Genomic DNA, 22,061 nt, shown 5'->3' on the forward strand with positions numbered 1-22,061 from the left:
AGGGCCAGTATTGGGACTGGCTCTGTTTAATGTCTTTTTTGATGATCTGGATGAGGGAATTGAATGCACCCTCAGTAAGTTTGCACGACACCAATCTGTGAGGAAGTGTTGATCTGTGTGGGAGTAGGAGGGGCCCTACAGAGGGATCTGGATGGGCTGGGTAGCTGGGCAGAAGCCAATCGGATAAAGTTCAATGAGACCAAGTGTTGAGTCCTGCATATTGGTCATAACAACTCCAGGCATTGCTACAGGTTTGAGGCAGAGCGTCCGGTAAGTTGTGTGGAAGAAAAGGATCTGGGGGTGTTGGTTAACATTTGGCTGAACGTGAGCCAGCGGTGTGACTTTGTGTGACTTGTATCAGAAATAGTTTTGCCTGCAGGAACAGGGAAGTGATTGTCTCTCCGTTCTTCACACTGATAGAGGTCACGCCTCAAGTACTGTGTTCAGTTCTGAACTTCTCACTACATGAAAGACATTGAGGCCCTGGAGTGTGTCCAGAGGAGGGCAACAAAGCTGTGAGGGGTCTGGAGCACAAGGCTTATGGGGAGCAGCTGAGGGAGCTGAGATTGTTCAGTCTGGAGAAGAGGAGGCTTGGGAGACTTTATTGCCCTCTACAATTCCCTGAAAAAAGATTGTGGTGAGGTGGGGAGCATCTTCTCCCACCTAAATAGTGATTGGATGAGAAGGAATGGCCTCAAATTGTGTCAGGGGAGATTTAGGCTTTAACACTAAGAAAAATGTATTCTCCAAAGAGTGGTGAGGTGCTAGAATGGGCTGCCCAGGAAGGTGGTAGAATCACTGTCCCCAGAGATGTTCAAGAAACATTTGGATGTTGTGCTAAGGAACATGGTTTAGTGGGGAAATATTGGTTGTAGGTGGATAGTTGGACTGGATGATCTTGGAGGTCTTTTCCAATTTCTATGATTCTATGAAAATGGATGGTCCACAGGTAGTATTAGTGGTGTGCGTGTGTGTCTTTTTTTTTTTTTAATTAATTTCACCTGACTTCTCAACCAAAGTTACCCTTGTCATTGCCTTATTCAGTGACACCTCAAAGCTGATAGCATTTTTGTAATAGAGGTGAGCCATTGTGGAATTTGACTTCTGTGATTGTCTTTATCTCATGTCCTTGTTGGCCTGTCCGTCTCTCCCAGGCTGCCAGTGACTTTGAAAGGGTTTTTTTTTTTTTTAAATATTAACATTCAGAATTGTGTTGGTGCTGTGCTGCCCAGTGAAGAAATGTTTGTGTAATTCTGACTGCTGAGTCACTGAGGTTATTACTAGAATTGGTAAATGGGCTTTATTTGAAAAGTGTTTATGTATTGAAAATAAGTCACTGTTTTTATACTTTTCCTTGAAGGTACGTGCAAGGCATAGTCATTAATGAGTGTTAGTAACCTGGTTCTCAAAGCAGTGCATTTCCACATAAACATCGTCATCTTTCAAATGTATCAGTAAGAGACTTTAAAAAAAAAAAAAAAAAAAAAAAAAAAAAGTGTTCCATGTTATTGGAACACAAGTTGGAAATGCTGGTCTGTGCTTATGTGAGGATGACTGCTAAGCACACACAAAGCAAATGATACTACTTTTATAGTAAAGAGCTAAGCTGAATGTTGTTGCAAAGGAATGGTAAGATGTATAGGGCCTTTGAATAAAGCATATCCATTTGTTGTGAATATCCTGTAGAGTTCAGTGTAAGAGGACATGTAGTTTTGATGCAGGACAGGCCTAATCTGAATATCTCCTGTCCTTATAGAATGCATTTGGGATTGGCGCCTGTGATGTGTGTTCACAATTTCTGTGTTAAGCTACGTGTAAGACAAATACAGACTCAGTCAGTGGTATTGAACAAGAATGGATTTTTTTTTCCTCTTGTACTTGTCACTGCTGCATCATTAATGCCGAAACTTGAATATCAATGCAGAAACTTCTGGATCTATAGGCATACTACAAAACTATATAAAAATGGCTTTAAAGTATGTGTATTTGAAGGAAGATCACAGTGTACATTATAATACAAGGGCACTTCTTAGCTTAGAACTTCAGTCCCCGAAGAGACTATAAAGTTTTTCATCTACTTCAGAGAGGTTTTGCTGTCACAGCTTCTCTGCTTTGACAAAATAAGCTAGCTTAGATATGTTGTTTGATCACTGAATAGAAGAAATGCAGCTCCCCATTAACCTTGAAATTTAATACTGTAGCCTGTTAGTTCCTGTCCTCTTGCCCTCTCCATCTCTCTCACAAGCTATAGCGAGATAAAGGTTAGGGAGAAAAAAACTACTCTCACCTTTCTGAAAAGCAAAAAAGCACCTGCTTTGAAGCTGAAGAATTTAAATTGTTAGACATAAAGCAATAGCAAAAAGTCATCTATGGTGATTTCATCATTTTGATGGAGAGCATGTCATGATAATAGTTTAACTCTATAGGTAATGTGGTTATCCATATATGTCAGTATTTATACCTTACTGGAAATGCCAACACAACTATTAATTGTGGAAGCATTCTGCATGCAGATTGCATTGCCTGCTGTTCCAGTGGAACACCTTGCTGCAAGGTCAGACAGAACAAATTCAGGAGAAAATGAGCCTTTAGGAGAGCTTGAAACTTTAGGCAGTTGCATCTATCCCTATGATTAGTGGAAATCTGTTCTGTATTTCCTCCACCACTGAACCCACGCTTTATGCTAAGGTTTAACCTCTACTCTCTCGGAATCACAGAATGGCTGAGGTTGGAAGGCACCTTTGGAGGCAGTTTTGTCTACTCCTTCTGTTCACACAGAGCCACCTATAGAGCTGGTTCCCTGCAGCCATATCCACATGACTTAGTTTTTCCAACAATGGGAGACTCCACAACCAGCCTAGGTAACCTGTGGCAGTACTTGATCATCCTGATGATGTTCTTCCAGATGTGTTTCCTGATACTCAGAGATAACCTCCTGTGTTTGTTAGTGTCTGTTGCTTCCTGTCTCGGCACTGGGCACCACTGGAAAAGTCCGAGCTCCATCTTCTTTATCTCCTTCTTTCAGGTATTTATAGACATTTACAAGACCCACCCAAGCTTCCTCATATGTAGGCTCTCCCAGTTCTATCAGCTTTTTCTCATAGGAGAAGTACTCCAGTCTTTTGATCGTCTAGATTGACCTACGTTGGACTTTGTTGCGTCCAAATCTATCTTGAATCGTGGAGCTCAGAATTAGATCAGGAGCTCCAGGTTTGGCCTGCTGGCAGTAATTTTCCTAATGCAGCCAAGAATACTACTGTTTGCTGCAAGGTTACGCTGTTGGCTCACTTTCAGCTTGATGTCTACCAGGACACCCAGGTCCTTTTCTGCAGAGCAGCTTTTCAGCTGGGTGGTCCCCAGCGTATATTGGTATATAGCTCTCAGTTATAAGCTTTTTCTGGAGGCTGACTGCTTCACTGGAAAGAATTTGTGCATAAGCAGAGGGAGCTAGTTATATATAAAAGTCATTTTGATGCCATGTCCTTTGATGAAATGTCCACATAGTAGTTAAGAAGCAGCAGAATGTAGTCACTGGAGAAAATTTGAGGGAACTGTGTGTCATAAATCAACATACAGCCTGTGTTTTTTAACTCTTGTCTTTGCACCCACATACTATTTAAAGAATCTTAAAAGCAACCTGTCACTCTAAGTTATCAGATCCTGTTTCAATTTGGGAGGGGTAAAGGGGAGAGTTTGACATTCCTCAGGCTCATGCTTCCATCAAGTCTACCTTCTAGTTTTCTTCTGGGGATTGATGTTTTTTTATTGGAGAATGTCAGAGAAGGGCTTACCAGAAATTTAAACTGGGGCCACTTCTTCCTCAGAACTGCAAATGCTAGTAGATTACACACTGAGAAATAATAAAAGATTTATCATTAAAAACATTTGCTACAGATTTAAGTCTAGATGAGCTGAAAGTCTGTAGAAGAATATGTAACTGGGAAGTAGGTTTGTTTTATCTGCTCTGATCTTAACTTACATATTGATGAAGAAAGTCCCAAGCAGCAATGAATAGCATGATGAATTCTTGCCACAGAAAAAATAGTAAAACCCCCAGATAAAGGTAAAATTGATATAAGATTATTCATAAGGAAAGAAGAACTATTCCACCAAGTGCAAATATTTGTTTGTACTATCTAGGTGTTCCGCATCATAGGGTGATGATGCACAGCATCTCTTTGTAATGTAACAGTAAGTGTCGTATTTTAGGCCAACTGTGGTGTTTGTTTCCTAGCAAAAATGCAAACTGGGAAATGATATTTCACATTCTCAGTATGCAAATGTCTTTTTGCTAATTTGACCTAATGTTGGATTTCCATAGCCCAGAGCACAGTTCTCTGTCTGCCCTAAATGCAGAATGAACTTCTGTACAAGATGCTCATATTCCAGGAAGTGTCTTAACAGCCTTCCCCAGGCTTCTGTTTGCCTGCTGTTCTCTGCTTTGGCATAAGGTCAGAACAGCTTCTGAGAGGAGAAACTTCCCTACAGAGAGACACATTTCTTAACGCTGCAAGTTCTTCTAAAATCTCAAGTAGCACTGAGATGCCTGTGTATATCTATGAAGTCTGATTCTCTCATACTGGAAAGCTGAGAAACGTCTGTTGTCAGATACAGGAAGTTGCCAAAGTAGTTTTCACTTAGAGAACTGATAGCACTGTGTTGTGAAGCCCACTATTGACTTCCAACCTAGGAAGGAGTTCAGATTTTTTTCATTTTTAACTAGCGTGCTTAGCATCCATACCTAGTTGAGTATTTCTATTCTAAACTAAGAACTAGTGAATAAAGCATCTGAGTTTTTGGTAATTATGAAATATCTGTTTGTTGGTTTGTTCTGGAAATGCTTTTAGAAAAACTTCTAGGTAATCTATATAATTAAGTAGATAGTAACTAATATGATTAGAGTTCAAAAACTGGAGATTGTAGAATAGACAATTAGCTTCAGGTATGTTAATTTTTATTAAAAAGAAGCAGATTTCGTGTCCAGTTATGTAATAGCACTGGAAAGCCAGTAGAAGCCAAACAGCAATAGAGCAAAAACGTGGCAATCACTTCAAAAAGGAAAGCATTAATACAGGGGTTTGCTGTGATCCAGCTTGGAAGAAGTGTGGAGTAAGGGGGTGCAAACAGGTTGATCAAAGTAGCCAGTGGTGTGTACTAAGAACTACTTAAGGGAAGTAGTTAGATCAAAGTAGCCTTGAGACCCGTTTTCAAAATAAAACAGTCCTTAAGAATAAAAAGGAAATGTTTCCTGTGTGCATTCTTAAGAACCCTTACATCTTAGTTTCACAGAAACCAGGCTAACAAACTTCAAAGATGTCCAGAGCTTCTCTAAAAACACAAAAACAAAAGTCCTTCTCAGATCTGAAAACATGTAACAGCATACTGTTCTTATGCTGTTGGCATCAGTATTTATGTACTGGATTGAAGGAGGCACTTTGCTGGGTAAGGTTACTTGTGGCATCTGCCTCTGAGAAGATAGATGCTTAATCTCACTAGGGCAGCAGACTATCTTGGGGTGTGGAGCTTTTTTGTTTTTATAGTCTTGCTGCTCTGCAACTTGAAATATGCTTCCTGAACATGTACATCACCACTGATGTCATTCAGCCCCAGCTTATTTTGGCTTAACCTATTGGCAAATGTGAATAGCAGCCATATTTAATTTCAGCTTGCCTCAGAATAGAAACTTAAAATAAATACTTAATAAAATAATTAATAAATAAATTAATAAAATAATTAATAAAATAAATACTTAATAAAATAAAATACTTAACAATACAAAATCAGAAGGCTCTTTTTTTGGACTCCATACATTTGAGTAACTGTCATTATTACAACACTGGAATGCAAATAGGGACTGAATATGGGATTTATCAGTTTACATTGAATCATCTAAGTAAAATACAACTGCAAGAAATAAATACTTCAGAGAGAAGACCTGAATGCCAAAAAGGTGAAACTTTTTGAAATGAAACAGAAAAGCCTCTGCCAACACTTGACCAGTGCAAAATCACATGGAAGAAACAAGTTTCTCTAGTAGGAAAGCTGAAACTTGGCTAGGGGTTGCAGTGTTCTCAGCTGGTTAAAACTGCACTGCTTCATTGGTCTCTGAATAGTAAACTTTGTTACAACCAAATGTGGAAACAGGAAATGGGACGCAAAGCACCACACTGAGGAAGAAGTGTCAGCCTCCTAGGAGGGAAAGATGGGAGACAAAAAGTATTTGTCCCTGGCATGTTAATAGTTCTCAGTAGTCTGAAACATTAAGAATTTTGATAGTACATTTGTATCTTTTAAGAAGATCAGGCTCTCCAGCTCTTCTCTTGAATAACAGTTCTTTTGCTGCTTCAGTGTCTATGTGTGTTGGCATGTTCTAGCTGAGGTGGAAATTCTGAGCGGGCAGTAGCTTGCGTCCTGCTTGTAGCAGTGGTTCCTATATCTCTGTTTTATGATTGCATTTTATCCTGCAGCAGAATGCTACTGTTTTAATTAATCAGATATGGGGAAATATTCTAACTCAGTACCCAGAACATTGAAATGTAGCCTTTCCAAATAAGCCCTGCTAAACTCCTCCTCTTGAACTTTGAGGTGAATGCTGGTAGTTGACTAACAATGAATCCTTATGTTCATCTGGGGAATAATTGAGGCAGAGTCTTGTGACTCAATTCACAAAGTCTTTGGTTTATTCTATGGGCTTTGAGTTAGAATTTAAGTGAATAGATGACTCGGACTTCAAATTGGTATGTATGGGGTTTGCTTGCACATTTGGGAGTCTTTCAGTTCTTGAACAAAAAGGAAATTTCATAGTGGCACTGCCTGTATATGAGTCTGTGGTCCTGCATTTAATCTTTTGAATTTGATGACTTTGATAAGCTATGGTGCTCCAGTGCTGTGGCTGCAGCTGGCCAGACTTCTGTGATGGAGTGATGCTGACTTGTGATACAGTAAGTAACCCGTTAGCGATTGTCAGAGAGCTCAGTTTATCCTTGATTAATTGTTCACATCTCGTTTTGCATTCCAGTAATTGCACTAGCAGTAGTTCAGCTCAATGGCAAGTGCTACCTGAGTATTCCATATTTAACTAAAGATCTGATAGATCTCCAATGCCAATCTCCACTGGTAAGCTTATAGCACACAGAGAGAGAGAGACGAAGCATTAATCAGCGATTGAAGTAGAGCATGGTTTTCTTGGTGCAGTCCTCTGTACCCCAGGGGTGAGCCTGGACCAAGTTTACAGGAACTACTTTACTGCAGAAGAAGTTGTGATACAAGACCTTAACATAGGTAATGTGGCAAATGTTGCGTGTTGCTTGTGGCTGGAAGTGATAAGGAGCGGTGAGTCAGCAGAGAAGCTGTATGTATAGGCCCATGTGTAAACAGATAAAACTCAGAAAGTTTTGTATAACATTTACTTGTTTTAGGGCCTTAGGAATCTAGGGAGGTATTCATGAGACTGACTGTATCTGTTAGTTTAAAATAAAAAAAAGACAACAAAGCGTTCCCAGTGTGAGCTGTCACCTTTGCAGTTTAATTATCTGTCATAAAAGTATTTGTAAAGAAATTGTTCTTTTCTCTGGTAAGTCAAATGCTGTACTTGGGCATGTTTACATTTCCCTGGTTGGATTTTTAAGCAAATGAGAGAGAGGCTGGGAAGCAGGGTGAAAGCAGGACTAGGCAAATTCGTATCACATTAGTGCTTAGTGAAAGTTAAGTCCCATAAACAAAGATAAAAACTGAGCCTTTTTTTTCTTCTGGAAAACTTCCTCTGTAGCTCAGGCATGTTTACAACAATGAGAACTCCAAATGAAAGCAACTGGTTTCAGTTTCATTTCAGTAGCTGCTTATGTAACGGCTATGCAACGCTGTAGGTAGTAGAAAATTTGAAAGCACTTTTTTTCATAGTAGCATATCCTGTGGAACTACAGTGCTCTAACAGCATGATTCAAGTCTAGCCAACAAAATAAACAGATCTGTTCCATTTTCAAATAGATATGCCTTGGAGGTCGTTCTAGGTCTTTAAATTTCTTTCATGATGAAATGAAAATATAGTCTTTGTCCAAGGTGCAGGGGCAGACCTGACTCTTTAAAAAAATATATGTATTACTTTTTCTACTTTAAATGTAAAAGAATAACAGATTTACTCAGCGCTAGCTGAAACTGGCCATTGCAAAGAATTGGCTCATGCCTGGAGGCACTCGCAATAGGAAAAGTATTGTGCTAACAGCAAAACTGCAACTGTGAGCTTGTCTGTTAGAATAGACAAACAGTGTATGTATCTCAGACTCTCTGTGTTGAGATGGCAAGATCTGATTTTTGATTCAATTTGATATGAAGATCACAGAACAAAGGAAAGAAGCCTTATTTTTAACTCCTGGTGCTGCTTCTAAATAGATCTCTGTAATGTAATGAGTTGCAAGGCATAACTTTGCGTTTGAGATTACATCTTTCAGTATACTGAACGAGTAGCTGACTCTGGAAAATTGACAGTTCCATAGAAATGTGTGAAACAAATTGCAGGTTTGATTGACATTTCGTTTGTTACAGAAAGGACTGCAGTTAACGTCAGAAGATATCCACTGAAAACTGGCAGTTCTACTGTAGCAGCATTTTTTCTTACTATTTGTGTAAATATTAATTTTAAGCTAAGTATTAGACTAGCCTTTAGCTTGCTGCTGAAAACTTGAATCCTTGCACCTGTGCTTCATGGCAAATATGCAGTGATGTTTTCAGGAGCAAGGAAATTCTGTAGCAGTTGGATGAAGCCATTCAATTCTGCAGACCAAAGCTCTGCTTCTGAGCCACCAGAGACATCAGTAAGATAGTGTAAGAGGCAGCTTTCCTGCCGTCAGCTTATTGCAGAGCAGAAGTGGTACATGGTGTACTGACACTGTGTGAAGTCTGCCTTCAGATCCCCTGGTGGTTGCTATGTGAAAGAAGTGGTTCTTCCTACACAACTTGAAAGTCTGCATATTTTGGATACTCTTATTCCTAGCACTGAAGTTGAGTATTTTTGGAAGAAAAATCTAACTAAATTGAAAAATTTAACTAAATTGTGAGGTCTGTCTTTTCTTTCTCTCCATCCAGGGAAACTTTAGAGCTAGGGTATGCTGCATCTTTATTTTCTTTTTAAATGTTAAAGGCAGGTAGCTCTACATGTTGAGATTTGTGCTGTGCTTTGCTTGCTGTGTGTTGTCTTTAGATGATTTACTTGCAGCTGCAATAGCATGTTGCTGAGATAATCATTTATTAGCTGGCTGTACAGTAGTGTGACCCTTTCCTACCCTACAAAAGTGCTACTGTTGTTGAGCCTCAATTTAAATTAAAAGCATCCAGCACCATACAAAGCAAGTATTTTGTGTATTGTACTGAGATATCTTCAGGATGGACAGAGAAGCCTTGGTTCCAGGCTTCACAGATAAACTTCAAGACTTCAGCCTTTAAAAAAAGAAAAAGAGGAGAAGTAGTGGTCTGATGCACCTTACTGATCTCCTGCCTGCCTCATGTAAGCTAGAGAGGAGAGGATGGGGCTGGTATTTGTGACACAGAGAAGCTATTTGCTGTTTTGGAATTGGCACATGAACTTTCCTGGTAGTGATATGCAGTGAGGAAGTTAACTTTTAAATAACGCTATTGAATTTAGCAGGATTTCTAGTGGCATGGAAAGACTATAGAAGTGTCTGCAAATAGCTTCTTGCTTTCCTTTAAAAGAAAAATAATGATAGGTAGAGGGCTGATTGCTAAAATAACTAGATTCTACTAGTTGAATTCACAATTTAGTGCTTAAAGCCTGAAGACTTTGATGTCTACGGGGACTTCCCTTCAACTAACCAGAAGTGAAGCCACCTACCAGAACGTGGGTATCAAATCATTCCAGTTGAGGTATTTAAAAAAAATAGAAATCGCTGTGCTGACCTAGATACTGAAGTCATCTCTTGGTGGTTCTGTGTCAGTGTATCAGGTGAAAGTGGTGTCTATAGGAGCAAGGTTAATGATTGAGTGTATGTTTATTTCTTTGAGACAAAGCTAGTTAGTTTCCATCAGCAATTATAAATCTGATTTTTCTCTATAATGACATTCCATTTAGAGATGAAAACAAGACTGATGTTAACTGTCACTGTTTAACAGGACAAGCATAAGCCCAAGGTCGTTGATCAACTGTGATTGCTTTTGTACAAAATAGCTTCTGACAAGGGTCGGGTATGGAGCCTGGCAGGTTGAACAAAGGTTGTAGCTGGTTTCATGCTGGGCTCACTGGAGATATGCTGTTGCATAAATGTGTGCTTTGAAAATATTGTAAGTCTGTCCACATCTTTCTTCAGCTTGGAAGAATGCCCAAACTCCTGCTTTCAGAGCTGAGAGAGCCACACGCTGAGCTTTAGGCTGTAGAAGCTTGTGTGGCCGTATCTGGGCTCTCTGGATGTATAGGCCGTCCTTCAGGTTTAGTGCTGTTGACAGAGGTTTCAGGTTGATTTTCCTACCCCCTGAGTATTGAATTCAGGTTGCTTTAGAACCAGATCATTTGTTTATGAATGAACACTCATAAATTGCAAGCGACAAACTTCAGCATGTTTTTATTAGCTTCTGGCTAGCATTGAGCTGCTTACATAACAAAGTTTTTTTGTTTTTTTTTGTTACCTACCTCTAGTGTATAATGGCTATACTAGTAAGTGTTTGGTAGATAGGAATTCTGAAGTACACAGAAAAGTGGACGTTACTGTTAAGCTGGCTAATCATTTTCCAAAAAGGGAATTGATTTTCAGTACATCTTCTGCAGCTCTGAATAGCTGTATATGATGATAGGGCAGAGGAACCTTAAAGTCAGTAAGGGACTTTTTTGGGGTCTTGAGCTCATACCTATTGTTACTTGTTTAGTTAGACTACCATACTATTGGTGGAGGCAAAAACATCTGAATTTAATTAGATAAACTTTTTCTTTCCATCATTGTAGCTTAAGTTTTAGATAAATACTCAGATTGCTCAAATTGTCAAAACATTAGAGGATATAACCATCTAACTCTTATACTGCGAAGAAATCTGTAAAGACCATTTTAATAACTAGTTTCCTTTTGTTGGTGTTTAATAATAATGAAAAGCAGTGCTTTAGTTGCAGTCCTTCATCCTCTCCCCTTTAAGAGAAGGTAATAGTAATCTCATTTCTCTAACTGGGCAGTTTCTTACCTGTTTGATAGCACATAAAATGTAACCCCCCTCAGAGCCTGCTCACTAACAGATCTTTTCCAGTGGCATGTCCTACTTCTTTGAAACATTGCAGTAATTGGCTTTGTTGGGATCTCTACAATGAACTTTAAATGAAAGTGGCCATAACTGGTCCAGCTTTTTTTCATTTTGTTCAAGGTAAAGCTATTAGGTAGTAAGGGATTTACTGATTTTTATTGCTTTCAATTAGCAACCTAATTTTGTACTCTTTAATTATCATTTAATTGGATTGCCCCTCTGTACTCAGAGCACGACAGCCAAAGCAGCTGATGTAGTATTTGACACAACTGAGGGGGTGAGAATTTCTTTCATAATTCTTTCTCCAGTGGTTCTGTTACTGCCAGAATAGAAACGCCTCTCTGGAAGTGGCAAAATCTGTTCTGGTATTTCCTTCCTAGCCCCTGAGTTCTCATCCCATCATTTGTGCCTGACATTGAAAGCACTGTTTCAGTGGTGGGTAAAGCTTTTTGTAAGTGCGAAGTAACCAGATAGGGCATATGAACAGTTCTTAGATTCAAAAAGGTAATTTTGATGTATAAATAGGTTGCTTAGGAAGATGTGTAACATGTCCTTGTATTTGTTCCAAGAGGTTTTCATGCCTTTGCATGTTGTTACTGGAGGGGGAGTTAGTTGCCAACTGACCTTTGAGAGTAAGCTGGAGGAGAAGGCAGTGTTTGGGGATGCTTGAAAGCCTTTTAAACAGGATCAGAAAGGGAGAGAGGAAGAGGAAGCGTAAGTGGCTCAGAGATTGGAGAAAGAACAGCCCATTGGAGCCTTGCTGGACTCTGAGAAGAGAGCCTTCCTATGTGTTGCAGCTACGGCTGCATAGTGCTGCATCTGGGAAGGGATTGCTGTACTCTGCTCTGTACTGGGCAGCCTCACCTCGAGCACTGCGTGCAGTTTTGGGAGCCACAATATAAGAAAGACACAAAACTATTAGAGAGTGCCTAAAGGAGGGCTAAGAAGACAGTGAATGATCCAGAGGGCAATGTGTATGAGGAGCAACTGTGATCCCTCTGCTCAGCACAGACCAGAGGAGCTGAGGGGAGGCCTGATGGCGGCTGCAGCTCCTCAGGGAGCAGAGGGGCAGCGCTGAGCTCTGCTGGTGACAGCAGCAGGGCCCAAGGGAATGGCGTGGAGTTGTGCCAGGGGAGGGCAGCTGGGGGTTGGGGACAGGTGCTGCACCACAGGCGGTGGGCATGGAACGGGCTGCCCAGGATGGTGGGCATGGCACGGAGCTGCTGGAGTTCAAGGAGCATCTGGACCATGCTCTCAGATCTAGGGCTTGGACTTTTGGTTGGTCCTGTGTGAAGCTGGGAGTTGGACCTTGCAAGTCCCTTCCAATTTGGGATATTCTGTGATTCTGAGCTGGCTCCCCTCCCCTGAAGGAAGTAGGAGGTGGGAAGAAACCCACAAAAAAAGAAGGGCAGGGGGAAGGAAATAGGAAGGATGTGTTGCTCTCCTGTTACTAGTCTTGGACTCAAGATGCAGATATCATCCTCCTCTCTGGTGCTTACTGCATGTGTGGGCTTTAAAAACAAAAAAACCTTCCTTCCATCTGGTGGCTGGTCTTCTTCCCTTGTCAGCTTCTGGCTTCTCTGTAAACTGTTTTGGGAGTGCAGAGAGAGCTGAAGTTAAATTTGTTAGTAGAAGAATCCCTTTTTTAACCTCCTTCTCTAATCCTCAGGGTTAAATGTTTTCAGTTCATAGTTCATTTGCAGTTATTTGTGGCTGGCTGTGCCATTTGCTCTGTAATTCAATTCAGATGATGCTTCTTGGCCCAAATTAGAGCAGACTAGTACAAGGAGCTTGGTGCATGTGGAAACTGATCACTGTAACTCCATATTTAAGGTCGTCTGAGTAGAGCTGTAAATATTTCCCCTCAATTTTAAGGCGCAGTTATCTAACTTGAATTTACTTGTGGAATTTTGGTCTATAGTGTCAAATGTTACATGACAGTTTTCTCAGCTACTGAAAAATTCTGAGTAGCAACCATACTGTGGTCACAGTAACACTGTAATATTCTCATTAATCTGTGTGGCTTCAGTTCCAGCTGTTTGCCTTTGAACCAGTTACTTATTTATCAGTCTATTTTCTGTATAGCTTTCAGCTACACATTCTTCGGAGAGATGAGATCTTATTCATACATGTATCTACTTATAGGTGAGGAATTTGAAACTGGAGCATGAGCAGGAGAAAAACAAGATCTTGTCAGAAGCATTAGAGACACTAGCTACTGAGCACCATGAACTAGAGCAGTCTCTGGTTAAGGGATCTCCTCCTCTCAGCATCATCAGTGAGGAGCAGTTCTATGATGCTGTTTCAGGTAAGTAATGATGTCCAGTGTGTAGCCAGCATGTGCATGGTGATTTCATTGGAGCGCCGGGGGGAGCAGTCTTGCTTTATGTGAGATCTTTGTCTTTCTGCTTTGGAACTGTTTTAAGGAGAATGCCTCTTGTGCTTTAAGCACGCCTCTAAAATCTTCCCCAAGTTCACCTGTAGAATTGTATCATTTCATCTGAACATGACAGAAAGCTACAAAATTCAGGACTGTTATAAAAAGTCTGATTGCTTGGGTGTCTACACCCTTTTTTTAAATAGCAAAATGTATGACTCCTATTTTAGAATATGTAACTGTATCTGGAAGCTTATGACTTGCTTTCTCCATGGTGGTGTTTCTTTTTTCTTTTGTTCTTAAGGTCTATATGAAAAACCACTGTATTTGAGGGATAATGAAGTTAAGAAAGGCTTGTTTTATTTCCCTTTTGTATACCTTAAAGTATACGCAAGTATGTCACAGATGGAAGAAGATTATGAATCAAAATCTTTCGTGCATTCAGAAATATTCTCTGTCTATTCGGTGATGTTTAGTATCTTTTGAATTTTGTGTGCAGAACATGCAAATAAGGATTTTGGAAAACTCTGAGTTGCATGTAGATAATTACAACATGGACTATGTAAAGCCTCTCTATACCAGTGCAGCTTGGTAATAACTCTAATTGGTTAATCCCACAATGCACAGCTCACTTACAACTGTGAAGGATCTCGAAGACCTTGAGGGCAAACATAGTCTAAACATAGTAGATAATTGTATTGGGATGGCATACTTCACAAGGAAGTGTGACTGGGGGTTACTTTTCTCCAAGTTCAACTGTCTGATGCTTCTGACAGATGAGAAAAGCAGCCTTCCTGGTCTGTTTGATGGATTTTCTACAGTGTACAGCTTGAATAAGCAGAGAATAAAACCAGGCAAAGTATGGAGTCTGTGCTTAGTGTGTGTCAAGTATAGCATAGGAATTTGGTGAATTAACTACGGACTGCTCCTTGGCACAGTAAGAAATGTATCAGGCCTTCAGCAAGCAGAAGAGATTGAAGAACTACTAGAAACAGGTTCTTCAACCAGAACCAAAAGAACAATTCATTTGAGAGGCCTCAGGCTCTTTGCTTGTTGTAACAAAGCAGAGAATATTTGTTTATATGGTGCTGCTGGAATGTAGTCTCTCCAGTCGCGCTTGCTTTCTGTATGTGAGAGAAGCTCAGCTTTTAGAGATCTGTTATTCTGTACCTGTCCTAAATAACCCAGCACTGTCGTCGTGAATGTGAGTGTCCAGAACTGCCTCTCTGGTTGAGAAAGGGGGGTGTTTTTACTGCTTGAAGGTGCAAGCAAATCACACTGAAAATAGTCACGCAGCTGTGAAAGCTTTATTTATACATATGTATACATAGATATGTTTTATATGAGCATATATATATATATATATATATATATCTGTCTATTCTTGCTTCTTTGGGAGAAGTTATTTGACATAATTCATTTTGATTGCAATTTAAATAATTTTCCAGGACAGCTCACTTTCTCGACTGTCTGTCAACTTCATCAGACTTAATATTAGTCTCTCTTCTCTGAGCTGCTCACATGCAGTGCTTTGCAGCGATTTGGGTCCTCTGTATCTCTCAGGGCACATGTTTGGGGGAGGGGTACTCTGATTTTTATAGGCTAGGGAAGGGGGAACATGACACGGTTTCCTGGCTGCTGGATGTGTCTTATGACTTCGGCCATAAGTGCAAAGGGAGTTAGATTTTTGTGGGTGTGATATGGGCATGTTGTGCTCTGTTTGCTTGTTTATTATCAGAATCCCAGTGAGAACGCTTTTCTAACCCTCTTACTTTTCTGCCATGTCTGTGGAGGCTCAGCCAGAAAGTCTGTAAGGACAACAATACAGTGAGAACAGAGAGGTCAGGGATATGGGTCTCCTTGTTTGGGCTAATGGGATGGGGTATGGCAATGTTTTCCTTGCAGAGAACAATGGACCCAATTGTCAGAAGCAAAAAAAAACTAACAAAAAAAACCCAAAACCACTAAGGTATTTGGACTTTGAGTCTTCAAAAATTTTGCAAAATCTCTTTTGCAAATGTCTATTTATTTTGGATAAACACGCTGTGAATCATCCTATTGCTTTGTAGGAGAGATTCAGCAAATAACAGTGTGTTTTAAGAGGGTGATGTGACAAATTATAATGTCTATCAGTAGCAAAATATTACTACTTTGAGAATATATCTGTTGTTAGGACACCATCTTTTTCTAGGTATGTTTTTTTTTTTTCTAGTTCTCTGACTTTTTAAATTTCACTGTAGGATTGAGTTTATAGAAGTGAGAGAATTGCATAACTCAGCTTGTACCTCGAGCTAACAAATCCTTAGCTTTTACTTACCAGCTTGAAAGAAAGAGCCACTGTTAATATTTTAATAGAATATTTTTGTGTATTTTCTGCTTGTTTTCTCTCAACAAAAGTATCACTGTCTGTGACAATTCAGAGCAAGACAATTTTCAAACTCTTTTTTGAACATAGAGTGTAATAGAAAGAGTATGTTTACAGCAGGAGCAACTTGTCCCCATTTACCAAGCTCTGATTCATGTTGTAGAACAGACTGAGTGCATGAATTGAACTCCTGAATGAAGATGAATCAGAAGATACAGTCCAGTTCCAATTAGACATTCAATCCATGGTAGGAGAGAGGAGCTAATCTGAGGAGAAAACCAACAGAAATGTAGCTAGTTTGAATGCCAAATCTTTAACACCATCTGTTTGGTGTGCAGATCTGCTCCAGCTGAGGCTTGCTATTTGCTAATGCTGACATAGACTAAACTGGTCACTGATAAGTTTGTTGGTGGAAACTGTGAGCACTATGACAGAAATGCCCTCTTTCTTTTTCAAAACTGGGGTCAAGAAAATGTTTATTGTGTGGTAAGACTGCTTGCTGTAGTAGTTTACTTGCTGAAGTCTTCTCTGTTTTTTATTTTATTATTATTTTTTAACTATTTTATTTATTTTATTTTTTAGCGATATGTTGATATCTGTGCTTTCTGATTGTTACAGTAACACCTTCCCTCCCATTGCAGGGGATTTAGTAGATGCTGAACATGAAAGGAAGATCCCAGAGAAAGTGGGAGTTGTGTTGTACTACAAAAACATAATATCCAGCATTAAAAACAGCAACATTAAGTGTGTTATTAATCCAAATTCTGAGTTTAACAGGTCAGTTAACAGTGCTTCCTGGTGCTGTCATCTGAGCATCCTGGGAGTGGTGGAAATACGTAGTCAGTAGCACATGGAGCACAGGAGCTCTTGGCTGCAGGTTTGAGTGGTTAACATGTGCCAAACTCTCCTTCTAGGTTTGTGGCAGACTGGGGAGGGGAAGAGGCACTGAACAAGCAGCAAAATTTACAAAAACTAGTGGCAACTTCTAGAGTTGGAGAAATTTCAGGTTCAGCCTGGAGAGGAGCTCTGCAGAGAGCGACCTGGGAGTCTTAATGAACAGCAGGTTGGCCATGAGCCAGCAGCGTGCCATGGTAACCAGGAAGGCCAATGGCACCCTGGGGCACATTAAAGAGTGTGGCCAGGTCAAGGGAGGTGTGATGCTCCCTATCTACTGTGCTATGGTCAGGCCTCACCTTGAGAATTGTGTCCATTCCGGGCTTTCTGGTACAAAAAAGATGGGGATTTTTGGAGAGAGTGCAGCAGAGGGTCATAAAAATGATAAAGGTCCTGGGGCATCTCTCCTGTGAGGAAAGGCTGAGCAGCCTGGGTCTGTTCAGCATTGAGAAAAGAAGATTGAAAGGGGATCTGATCAATGTCTATAAGTACCTAAGGTGCAGGAGGCAAAGGCACGAGGCCAGACTCTTTTCAAAGGTGTGAGGCAATAGAACAAGGGGAAACGGCCACAGACAGAAGCATAGGAAGTTGTGCACAAATGTGCGCAAAACTTCTTCACGGTGAGGGTGATGGAGCAGTACAACAGGTTGCCCAAGAGGCATTGTGAAGTCTCCTTCTCTGGAGATATTCAAGACCTGCTTGAACGCCTACCTGTGCAACCTGGTCTAGGGAGCCTGCTTTGGCAGAGGGATTGGACCGGATGATTTTTAGAGGTCCCTTTCAGCCCCTACAATTCTGTGGGGAAAAAAAAAATGGCTAAGCAGGACGTGAACTGTAGTGGGAGGATACTTGACCTTGCCTTGTCCCTTATTACCTGCAAATCAAAAAGTAAGATTGAGAAGAGCTTAGAACTGTCCAGATGTTTCTTTTTAAAAGCTTTTCTCTGAGAGGTGTGGGTTTTTTTTGTTTGTTTTGTTTTGTTTGCTGTCTTAATTTGTGTGGCAAACAAAGCTTCTTTTGCGTTAGTTAAGGAGATCTTAATGATTTGGTATAGGTGTGATTTTACTATAAATGCAGTTTTTTGCTGCAGGCATATGTAGATTATATTAAACCTAACCTTTTGTAGTGCAGTGTCAGCTGTTACATACTACTCACTGGTGCTGTATTCATAAATACTGCTCATAAATGGTACGAGAAATGGTATAGTGGTTGTGTTCACGTTTCAGTTTATCTCCAGTTATCATCACACATAAAGCTTGGGAACTTACAGCTCTTTCCTTCATTTTAAGGGTGTATCGTCAAATTGTCATTTTTGAATGTGTTGTTGCAATAGAAGGTGACCCCTTAACTTAAAAGTTTCTATTTTCTTTTGCTCTCCTTATCTTGTAAAATGTAGCCAGTGCATTTACTATTACTCTGACACTTAGGGTTTTGAGCTGGAGATCTTCATGTTCAGCCATTTTTTGTCTTGAAGATCAGTTAATGTTGGCTCCTGAATAGGGAGTCTTCTTCTGTCTCACCACTTTCGCAGCCCACATCCCCTTCAGTTCACCAGAAAAAAGTCTCTTTTTCTCCTAGTCATCTGTTTGACAGCTGCTCTGTAGCAACTTGTGAATATAAATCTTTTTTTACAGTAACGGGGGAGTATGCAAATCTTAATTCAGAAAAGAGTTAGCTCTGAGTACACAGGGAAAAACTCTGTTAGTGTGGCCTGTTGAATCAGACTCAATAAAATGCTGGGCTTTCTTTGATACCTAGGCGAAATCTGAAGGCTTGTTAAGCTCATTGGGTCGAAGGAGATAGTTGAAATTCTGGGGACTGGAAAAGGACATCTTTGGTGGCAGGAATTGCTGTAGACATACTTTCTCAATGAGACGCATTTCTCAGAAAAAATGGGAGAGGCATCTATAGGGAGAGAATTTCTTGTAACAGTTTCATTCTTCTACTGTTATTTGTTGTATATAGCATGCTCTGCTGTTATTAGGTAAGTCACATGCCCTGGAGAAGGCTGCCTGGTCACTGTCCATCTCTGGAGAGGTCGGCAGGTGCTGAGTCCAGTCATTTCAACATAATTTTCTCTTGGCAATGGGACAAAGACAGCATTTGGAGAACTGAGCATGTGTAGTGTTGAAAAATCCTTATGCTGAGAGGTGTATCATAGTGTGATCAATGATTCTGGTGAAGCTTACCTATTTTTCTGCCTCTGGTATTCAAGGTCTGTTGTAGAAATTCAAACTGAGGGAATTGTGGGGTATACTGTCATGATTAGCTAAAAACATCAGCCCCTAATGGTACAGAGAAATGAAGGTGTGATACAGCAAGCAGACTGCTGCTATGTTTCACGGTTTGCTTCCTGTTTCAGGGTTTCTCTGTTACAATAACTGCTGGCACAGTTAAGCAGTTATTTCAATAGGACTTCAAGGGGCTTACAGGTCATATATTTGCTGTACAGTGTGGGTTGGGATGCTGAGGGCCAAGTTGTCTTACACTGCTAGAGGGTCTCTTCCTCTTTGACACTAGGATATGCAGCAATGTTTTTCTGAATACCTGGTCTTATGGTCTCTGAAGAAATCTCTATTTCGTGTAAGAGTTGTCCGCAGGTAAAAATTCATTTGTTTATCCTGCTTTCTGTAGACAGTACCCACCATGTTATATCATAAATTGGCATATAACTAGATTGATACATTTGCAAAAACTTGTGAGAAGGTTTTCTGGAGTGCCAGTCCACTTTTTTAGCATATCCTCAGCACCAGCTGGCAGCTCTTTTCATTCCCTAGCAACTGGCTTAATTTCAGTACTGAGTTGATGAGCAGAGGAATGGATGTTTTTAAGAAACCAAAAATCTCATTTATGTTTCTAGATCTCAAACTCTCTAGAGAGAGTGGAGATGTTGTGGCACAGCCCATCCATGGATTAACATTTTCTTATTTTGACCTTCCTGTGGTCTGCACATTCATAAAGTCATAGAATCATTTGAATTAGTCCCTGCAACAGGGACACCTACAGCTACATCAGGTTGCTCAGAGCCCCATCCAGCCTTACCTTCAGTGTCTCCAATAATCCAGTGCCTCATAATCCTTATTGTAAAAAAACTTCTTCCTTATATTCCACTAAATCTCCTCCCTTTTGGTTTGAAACCAGTTTCCCTTGTCCTATCACAGTAAACCCTGCTGAAGAGTCTGTCCCCCTCATTTTATGTCCCCCTCTTTAGGTACTGTCAGGTCTCCCTGGAGCCTTCTCTTCTCCAGGCTAAACAGCCTCTCTCAGCCTGTCCTCTTAAGAGAGGTGTTCCATCTCTTGCATCATTTCTGTGGCCCTCCACTGGACGTGCTCCAGCAGGTCTGTGTCTCTCCTGTACTTGAGGACTCCACACCTGGACACAGTGCTCCAGGTGAGGCCTCACCAGTGCAGAGCAGAGCAGAGGGGCAGGATCACCTTTTGACATGCTGACCACACTTCTTTTAATGCAGCCCAGGGTATGATTGGCTTTTTGGGCTGCAAGGGCACGTTATGGGCTCATGTCCAGCTCCCCCCCTCCCCCACCAGGTCCTTTTTGGCAGGGCTGTGTTCTATCCTTACATCCTGTAGCTTGTATTGATAGTGGAGATTGCTGAAAATCTTCTTGTCACTGCCCCCTTCACCAAAGCAGAGTCTAATTGACGTGTTTTGGGGAAGCTGTATGTTTTTTAGGAGAAAACAGGAAAACATCTGGCAGTGGACTGCTGTGACTCTTTTGGATGGATAACTACTTCAGTGGATTTTGATTGCTGGGTTTGAGTTAGAATCAGTGTATGAGAGAGTGACTAATTTTGCAATTATTTCTCTGGGTATTTGCAGCCAAGAGCAGTAACACATGCTCAAAAAAAGTGCATAGCAGAAACAATGTCTACTACAATTTAGGTTTTCTTTTTTCAGAGGCGGTGAGGCTTACTACCTCACTGGCTGTCCACTATTCATTGTTGTACCTGGTTTCTGCTGAAAGGTTTCCCAAATGAGGTAGAAATTGGTGCATCTGCACATGTCTAGAGCTGTTCCATTGCTTCCTGGAACTTGCAATTGGATAATCTTTGGCAAACTTGTCAAGCTTGAGAGACTGAAAAATGAAACAAAAATAAGACCTTTTGCCAGGAAATTTTTTATTTTTGAATTTGGAGCAAGACTGTCTTTTCTTGAGAGCTGGTTAAGCACTCTCTGAACAAAACACTGGCTGGAAGTCAGGCTGGTACTGATATCCACAGTTTTAGCTGTGATGTGGATTGTACTATTAACCTACCTTCCAGAGTACAAAGCTTGTTTATTGGTAAGCTTATCATTGTTGGGACTTGCATGGCAATCTTCATTGCATACAGTACCTCCTTTTGGTCTTTGTTACTTACTTGCTCAGTGAATCGGAAACTGAAGGTTGCTGAAAAGCAGGGCGTCTGAGAGTTTAGACCAAGCAGATCTTGTATAGAAGGGGGTCATCAGGACTCAACTGTTCAGCTGGTTAAGTAAGCTACTAGCATTTGCCCTAAGCAACTTGTAGTAACTTTGATTTAATAAAAACATCAGGTTTTGGCTCTGTTGGATAGAAGATTTTTAATCTTCTGTATTCTTGAACGGTTGGACTGGATGATCTTTTAGGTCTTTTCCAACCTTGGTGATTCTATGATTCTATGATTCTTGCTCATCTCTTTAGTCTATTTCTAGATACAGAGCTGTAGCGGTCTGTGACAGTACTAGTTACTTACCAAGTGGATGCAGTCGTCAGGACACAGGAGCCTACTTAGGTTTCAGTTTTGTACAAGGAGAGAAGATCTGTTAGTGACGGAAGTCTAGCACTGGCAGTAGATTCATTAACATGCACCTGCTCTTTTGCAGATTCAGAATCTGAAAAATCATTAAGTGGGTTTGAAACTGTAACAACATACTCACTAGAAGACAGCATGGATTCAAAAGATACAATAACTTCAAGCATGTCTGAAGAAAAGGTTTGTGGCAGTGGAGAGTCGATGTCTAATGGAATCAAAAAACACAGGTAGGATATTGCCTGTTCTTAAGGTATTATAGCATACACTAAAGGTGAGTGAAAGACGACTAGGATCTCTGAAAACATAATTTGTGGAAAACTTACAAAACTTTGCTAAGGACAATTGAAGTCATTGTTGTAAGATTTTATAAAGAATGTCTTTCCAAGTGTTTTTCTTTGTAGCT

General features: G+C 40.4%; 1 protein-coding gene across 1 annotated transcript in view; it reads left to right on the plus strand.

The window, feature by feature from the left end:
- Nucleotides 1–22,061, plus strand: part of OSBPL1A (oxysterol binding protein like 1A) — a gene marked incomplete at both ends in the record, with an annotated part of 65,602 nt that overhangs the window by 24,911 nt on the left and 18,630 nt on the right. The window contains 2 exon segments of the mRNA XM_079533725.1: nucleotides 13,378–13,540; nucleotides 21,729–21,885. Of these exon segments, the coding sequence (XP_079389851.1) occupies nucleotides 13,378–13,540; nucleotides 21,729–21,885 (320 nt within the window).

The sequence above is a fragment of the Tetrao urogallus genome (genome assembly GCF_951394365.1).
Source record: "Tetrao urogallus genome assembly, chromosome: 3".
In the NCBI taxonomy this organism is placed as follows: domain Eukaryota; kingdom Metazoa; phylum Chordata; class Aves; order Galliformes; family Phasianidae; genus Tetrao; species Tetrao urogallus.